The sequence below is a fragment of the Hemibagrus wyckioides genome, linkage group LG21 (genome assembly GCF_019097595.1).
Source record: "Hemibagrus wyckioides isolate EC202008001 linkage group LG21, SWU_Hwy_1.0, whole genome shotgun sequence".
Classification (NCBI taxonomy): domain Eukaryota; kingdom Metazoa; phylum Chordata; class Actinopteri; order Siluriformes; family Bagridae; genus Hemibagrus; species Hemibagrus wyckioides.
In genome coordinates this window covers 19,208,272-19,216,234 of record NC_080730.1, presented here as the reverse complement: position 1 = coordinate 19,216,234, position 7,963 = coordinate 19,208,272, and the positions used below count along the sequence as shown (strand labels likewise).

The following is a 7,963-nucleotide window of genomic DNA, read 5'->3' as shown; positions in this document are numbered from 1 at the left end:
AGGTTTAAAACGCAGCTGTCTCACACACACACACACACACACACACACACACACACACTAAAGTAGAAAAAAGTAATCAGATCACTGGGTGATGCAACCATCAGTACAACAGACAAGAACTACACTGTGCACACAGGATTACACCATAATGGATCAGACACGGGACTATCAGCAGGAAATCTGTCTGTGTGTGTGTGTGTGTGTGTGTGTGTTTGAATTACCTGATAAGCAGAAGTAAGCAGTATACTAATGTTGCAATAGCATTTTGTAGTTTGTTTATTATTGTGGTTCTTTATTTATTTAATATTTATTTATTTTGTATGTTGTTGCAACGGTAAATATTTGCCAAGGGTTGCCAGGAAATGGAAAAAGAGGAGTAGAAAATTGTTGTTAAAATTAATCCGTATCCGGTCGACAGAGAGAGCGAGAGCGAGAGAGAGAGAGAGAGAGAGAGAGAGAGAGAGAGATGAGGGTGATGTCTATTTATCTACTATTTTATAGAACATTACAAAAACCACAATCTAAAATGAATTAAAGAAATTTCCTGCGCTTTCTCAAGAGCCTAGAGCACGGGTTTAACCCTGAGGTTCCTTGGTTGGTTCGGGGTGAGATGTAAATTTGTTGATCAAGTGAAAAGTTTCTAGGAAATGGTCTTGCAGAATATCTTGCAGCAAATAAACCATTTTCTACAGAAATGCAAAGCAGAAGTCTTATAGAAAGTCTTACAAAACACTGAATTCAGCGCTGATCAGGAGCACTGCTGAGAAGAACACGGCTGCATGTGTGCAGGTTTCAGGCTGTATCTTCAGCAGTGTTCTAGGTGGTCAGGTCAAAAACTCTGTAATGATGAGCATTCAGGAGCGTAGATCTGTTCCAGTCGTGTTTAAAAAGCCTTTCTTTAAATGAATGAGGGGTAAAAACTGAGGGGTAAAAGCTGAGCGGTAAAAACTCATTTTCTGCATGTCTGATCACACATGGACCGAATCATGTGTGTGAGGTTCCAGATTACAGCCTGAGAAAACTCCGCTCAGGTTCTGCCGTGTTTCACCTGTTGCGTGGCAAGCGTGTTGTGTGTTTATACACAGCGGCAGGTTTACACCAAATTGCCCCTATAAAACACCTCCAGCTGTGTGTGTAATGTGTAAACCCAGCACACAGAGGCGTGAAAGTCTGGCCAGATCGGAGGAAATATATCTATCCCTGTTTTTTATTTTGTTGTAGTTTGCTCAGTGGCTCTGCTTTTTCATTTAACCGTCACATTACATTCACTGAGCATGCTCGGTGTTTATTAGGCACTGATGTCTACTTGGTGTTTGATGCTGTCAGTTTCCTTCCTTTTCTCGTGTGTCTGTGTTAAACAAACCTGTGATCTTTCACACAGTTTTCAAGAACCTGAGGCCTGCTGTGCATCTCATCACTGATCTAGCCAAGATGTCCAGTGGCTTATTATCAGTCATATACACCGATCAGGCAGTGACCGGTGAAGTGAATAAGACTGATGACCTCCTCATCATGGCACCTGTTAGTGGGTGGGATATATTAGGCAGCAAGTCAACATTTTGTCCTCAAAGTTGATGTTAGAAGCAGGAAAAATGGACAAGTGTAAGGATTTGAGCGAGTTTGACGAAGGACCAAATTGTGATGGCTAGACCACTGGATCAGAGCATCTCCAAAACTGCAGCTCTTGTGGCGTGTTCCCGGTCTGCAGTGGTCAGTATCTATCAAAAGTGGTCCAAGGAAGGAACTGTGGTGAACCAGCGACAGCGTCATGGGCGGCCAAGACTCATTGATGCACGTGGGGAGTGAAGGCTGGCCCGTGTGATCCGATCCAACAGACGAGCTGCTGTTGCTCAAATTTCTGAAGAAGTTAATGCTGGTTCTGAGAGAAAGGGGTCAGAATACACAGTGCAGGACGGGTCAGGGTAGCAAAAGGGGGACCAACACAATATTAGGCCGGTGGTCATAATGTTATGCCTGATTGGTGTATGCAGATAAGTACAGGTGTGTGTGTGGGAAGTTTTCATTCAAGAGTATAGAGATGTGGTGCTCCATTTAATTTCAGTCTTAGGGACGGGGGTGTGGCCTTTATACAGAGGCGTGGCCTTTGAATCTGTCAGTCACAGAGAAGGAGACGTAACCATGTAGAAAGTGTATCCTTCTTTGTACACAGCTCACACATTTCAGCCAAAACTGACCCTGTTCAATTTTCTATGGTTACGGATAGCATGATATGTACAATATGTGTGAGTGCGTCTCACCTCCACGGACCCCCTCCAGTGGGTAGAAGAAGGCCACGAGAAGGTTCATGAGGACAGCCAGGTTAAAGGAGATGCTGCTCCAGAAGGACATGTTTCTTGAGCACCAGTACAGAATGGGCTGAGCTAAAAAGGACAGGAGAGAGGGACAGAGAGAGAGAACAAGTGAGCAAGCGAGAGAGAGCACACTCACAAAACTTACACACACACACACACACACACACACACACACACTTCTGTGCTACAATGCATCAAAAGGTTATCAGTCACACACATATTGTGATTATTATTAAATCCTGTGCAGCTACTGTAGCAGTCTAAGTGGCTTTTGGGAAGAGATTTAAAAAGGGCATGGACTGTGTTCATTATTTAGTTTGCAAATCTTTTTTTTTGTCGAATTGTTTTGCAGAACACATTCTCCAGATTGAACAAACTCGTACACAAGCGTCTGTAAGTCCTCAAACAACCTTAGGTGGTAGTCTGATGTGATGCCACTTGGTGGAACTGATTAAGTTCAGGACGCTGGACGTACAATAAAGTTAGAGTGTATATGTACATCTCTGTGTGGTGATTATCTAACTCTCCCTGTCCCATTCCCGCTCTTTGAGTCATTCCGTCAATCTAGATCCATTTTATTTGGGGTCCAAAATGCCCTGCACGTCTGATTCTGACCAGGAACAACACACATGAAGCCGGTAATGAAAAACTACAAGCCCCTGATAAAGGGGCAGTGGAACACTGACATTTAAGGGCATGCATGGGTTGGTTTCCATGGAAACCTCCATGGCCTCTATTGAGAGCTGCTGAAATGAATTTTGCGGAGCACATTCGAACCGCTGACCTTGGAGCACAACCCATTTAAACTTAATTCAATCTACCGAGCTTCATATTTAGTTAGCACTCCATACACACCATCCCTTTGAAAAGAAACTATTTGTTCAAAGTCTCCAAGCTGTGAAGATCTTTTTAGTCATGCGGTGCGTGTGAAATTGCACTAATTAACCAGTAAGGTCTGATTTTTATTTTTAAGAATAAAAAACAGGAAATTCATTCAATGCATAACCAGAGTCTGTAGACTAATCTGGTCCATGGGCCCATTTTTACTGATTTAGAATCAACCTGTATTCCTTTTTCATCTTTATGAAACGGACATGAAGAGCAGGATGGACTACAAGCAAGCGCAAGATGCATTTCTTAGCAGTAACACAGCAGACTTGACAAACAACAATAACAAAGCTTTCTTATGCATTTTGGCTAAACATTATTAAACAATCTTCTACTGAAGCAGTCTGGATAATGGCAGTAAAGTGAACAATAACCATGAGTAAGATTGTTCAAGTTTGTTGTGTGTCCAGCCAGACTTTTTCAACTGGACATACTGCAACAAAGAGAACAATGCAAACTCCAGGGCTAAATATTTGGTGACGTTAAATGATGTTTAGATATTTCACTGATAAAGGTACTGGTTCCTGTGAGCTGCAGTAGGTATAAATCCTATAGAGCAGTTATCATTTTGTTGGTTTTTTTTTTTTTTTTTTTTTCAGGTAAGATGATCATCAGTTCCAGTATAACGGTTTGTCATTACATCACATGTTATCATGCTATACCTTCACACCCCTAGTGCTAACAGATGAGGTTTCTGGCTCTGAGGTTTTAAACTGATAAGAAACTGCTGTTGTGTGATGAAAATCATTTACATACTCCCACTGGGGAAAAAGCAACACTGTGAACCTTAACACTTAAAACCTTTTACGAAAAAACTAGTAGCATTATTATTTATTTATTTTTACCGAGACACCCTGACCGTTGAAATAACGTTGGACCACCAGTACACGAGGTTACCCTGCCCTTATTCTAATTACTAAGAGCTCACACAATCAGAAAATAAGAATCTAATACAGAACAAATGAGCTCTCTTCCTCTCCCGCTGGACAGAAATTGCTAAAATTATTGCTAACTTTTTTGTTGTTTCTTCTCAACCTTGCGCTTTATTTCATTCCTTTTCTTTTCACTTGCCATTTTTCTCAGCTCTCGCTCACTTCCTGCAGCTCTCGATCCAAATTTTATTAACAGAAGCAAGGCTTGATCATTTCTCCTGAGGTATCTTTCATCCGCCCTTCTAGAGTCGGAGCTCTTTTCTTTACCTCCCACGTGCTTCGTCATCCTTGACACACACCTGAACTTTTACCGTCCCCTTCCTCCTACTTGAGCTCTCCTTACACTATATCTTCTCCCTCTCTCCTTCCCTCCTCCAAAGGAGATCCTGACGAATGTGCTCCATCTTCAGGGAGCTAGCTGAGAGCTACGTGTCTATTTTTTACCCAGACGTTTTCTGCTCTTTACTGCAAGTAAAGACTATTGCATTTATAAGACTGTATACTCATGCCTTAACAGAAATAACTTATAGTTGCTACTTTAACTGCTTTACACACCCTCTTCACACTCCCCTGGTGTAATGAGGTCAGGGCTTTGCCTGGGGAAGACGCCCTGAGCTGCACCCGGAGAGTGAGAGAGTGTGTAAATCACCTTATTTAGGACATAGAGGAAGTGAGAGGGGCCACGCACAGGGCACGGAGTCTGCGCTACCAGAGGTCTCTTGAGTACCTCGCAGTTTCTTCTGCCAGTTCATCTCATTGAAGAGGTCCTCAGAGCGCAGGAAGAAGTCATTGATTTTGCTGCCCTGTTCGTCTCGCTCCGTGGTGTAGTACACACGCAGCTTGGACTCCTGCGTGAGGAACTCGCAGATGTTGGGCACGGGGAAGACGATCTGCTCCATGGTGCGGTCCAGGCGCACGATCTGAGCAACAAGCACAGGTTACACTCATCCCTAAAACCTTTCAGTCTGTACATAAAAATAACACTGTACTCTTAGCTGAAACACCAGGGTAGGAACTAAGTAGGAATAATGTTCATGAACAGCCATCTGTCCTCCTACCAGTTTTCTTCCAACACTTTGGTATGCAATCATATTACACAACTGTCATGCTGTCTTTCAGGATGTAGAATCTGTGGGAAAGGAGATCCAAAATGGCTGCCAGCAACAGGAAGTACAGACCTCTATTTGAGCTGTGTGTTTGGCGTAGAACTCCAGAGCTTCGTCGCCCTCGCCGTACGTTCCTCCTGCTTTCAGCATGGCCTGCAGCTCCTTGTTATGTCTGGCCAGCTGTAGGTATGTTCAGAGAGAAAAGTGATGCAGTGTGTGTGTGTGTGTGTGTGTGTGACAGAGATGATGTTGTCAGTTATCAGGTGGTCATAAATAGGGTGTGCTCTAAAATCAGTTTATTTTTTTAAAGAGATCTTGTTTGGGCAAATATGTGAAATATGCTTGTTATTCACTGTTCATTTGATATCTTTCATTTTTCTGCATTACACAAACACTGCCTGAGAGAGAGACAGAGGAAATAAAAGCTCACCTCTATATTTGCATTAAAACACAGACATCGCTATGTGTGACCATAAAACCTCAAAAAAACAAATAAGTAGTTACTGGCAAAGAGCCTCGGAGCCTTGAGTCAACAGCAGAGTCAATTGTGCATCCAAACAAACACAGATGACAATATAGGACACGTTCTACAGCTTATAGTTAGAGATTATATAGGCTACATCAGGTATGTTCAGTAAACTAATATTGTTAGAGTAAATTAAGTGGTGTATATAAACATGAGTGCTACATTATTGTCATAAGCAGATTTTTGTTAAATCTACAGGATTCTTTCACCGTAACTCACAGCTGATTAGTTCAACAGTGTCGTGTCCTGAAACAACTTGTACGTGGAATACGCCAACTGGGATTCACTGAACACCATCGCGCTCCAGCTTCACGCATGAAATAAGCACAGGGTGACAGGCGAGAGCTGGCGGCCAATCGGGGATTACACTATAAGAGCTTCAGGCTTCATGGAGGTTTGACTGAAGCTTGATGGAGTTTTGCTGAACAGATAAGGCTTTTCATTTGGTGGGATTCTGGAGAATGATGATGATAGTCATGCGATTCAACCTTGTTGAGAAACTGTTATGTAGTTGTACTATTGTTTAGCCAGAGATCTCATAAAAACTGGCTACTGCGAGGTGTGCTGCTCAGTATTTTTGAACACAGGGCCAGTGTGAGTCAGCAGGGGTGTCTGCTTGCCCCCGATTATATAATAAAGATTAGGTAATAAAAACCACGGTGAAGACAGTTTGGGCTGTGAGATATATCAGAGATGACTTTTCATTTTCAATCAAACTTTAACCCTTAAGTGCTTCTATTCCTTACAGCATTTATGTAACTGGTTCGTGACCCAGGTAATCACATGGAAATGTGTATGTAAATTTGTATGTGGAAGTGTGTGTGTGTGTGTGTGTTGCTACTAGGCGTTTGCATAAGACTAAAAGTGTGTGTGAACGTGTACCTGATGAGCCAGGATGTAAATGTTGTGGCCGACGTTGCGCGGGGAGGCGGCATGCTCTTCCTCGCCCTCCCCGTCCTCCTCTGTGTGCTCCACTTCAACCTCTCCTTGCATATACGCCTTCTTTATCACCTCCACCTGCATGCATCAACCACACACACCACGTGTGTGTGAGAAACTGAGCACTTGTGTGCAATGCGCTTTGTTTAGGCGTGCAAATTTCAGTGCCAGTGATTAGGTGTGTGTGCGTGTGTGTGCGTGTGTGTGTGTGTGTGTGTGAGCAAGCGTTCACTACGGTGCAAAAACAGGCACACTTGCAGAAACATGTCTTTTTGAAATGGAGAAGTCAACAGGGCATGCAGCATTCCACAACCTGGTTACAGGAATACTTTACATCTGCAGTGTGTAAGAGTGTGTAAGAGCCATGATCACAGACAGGAAGTTCAAAAAGTTTTCTTGTATTGAGAAAAGTTGTTTTTTTTTTTTTTTTTTCCAAAACTCAAATGTCATGGAAGTCTAAGGGTTGAGTTTACGTAAAAGAAGTATTTCCGTAGAGCAATTTATGTAGTCTTCAGTCGAAGGTGTCATACATAAAGCTGTTTAAAAGCGTACACTTCATCACTGCAGGGAAAGATCTGTGGTTTTAAAGTACACTACATGTGCACTGCATCTCATTTATTACATTTTATATATCATTTATAAATGATAAATATGAATTCATTTATTTCATATATTAAAGTAGACAAACTGCTTTATTTATGAATCACTTGCATGAGAATTTACATATTGTTCATGAAAAATCTGTAAATTCTGTAAAAACCTGAGAATCCTTCCCCTGTTCCTGTGTGTGTAGAAAATTGAAAATCTATTATAAATACACACACAAATACATTTTTTTTGGCTCATTGTTTTATATAGGCCTGACTGCCATTATGGATATTTTATACAGTTTTTATTTTATTTTATTTTTCAATTATCCATAGGATCTGGCTAGTTTTTAAAAGCTGCGTCACGGCTCGGCCTTCGCCTGGCACCAGAGAAACTTTACTGATTAGTACCATTTTTTTTACTCAGCCTTTTACTCAAACCATTTTGGAGCTTTTGCTTTAACTTCTGCTTCAGAAAGTTCTTCTTTTTATGCCTGTTCAGTAGCCACTAGTGCCTCTCGATCTATTTTGATGCAGTTTTGTGGTTATCACCGATCGCAATCAGCGGTGGTGTGCATGTGCTAGTAATTTATTTTATCACCATACACCATGCAAATACAAAGAAAATCCACATTTTTGAAACCTCTGCAGAAATGTTTTTGTTCGGTTCAAC

At 41.8% G+C, this 7,963-nt stretch overlaps 1 protein-coding gene across 13 annotated transcripts in view; it reads right to left on the bottom strand.

Moving 5' to 3' along the window:
• itpr1b (inositol 1,4,5-trisphosphate receptor, type 1b) overlaps positions 1-7,963 on the bottom strand; it is a 110,060-nt gene that overhangs the window by 23,212 nt on the left and 78,885 nt on the right. For 8 of the 13 annotated variants that reach the window (XM_058374105.1, XM_058374112.1, XM_058374106.1 and 5 more), the window contains 4 exons: positions 6,647-6,781; positions 5,311-5,418; positions 4,821-5,052; positions 2,259-2,381 (listed from right to left, as the gene is read on the bottom strand). In XM_058374105.1, the coding sequence (XP_058230088.1) occupies positions 2,259-2,381; positions 4,821-5,052; positions 5,311-5,418; positions 6,647-6,781 (598 nt within the window). The remainder of the gene's footprint in view (positions 1-2,258; positions 2,382-4,820; positions 5,053-5,310; positions 5,419-6,646; positions 6,782-7,963) is intronic. The other 5 variants (XM_058374113.1, XM_058374116.1, XM_058374115.1 and 2 more) reach the window with 1 other exon arrangement.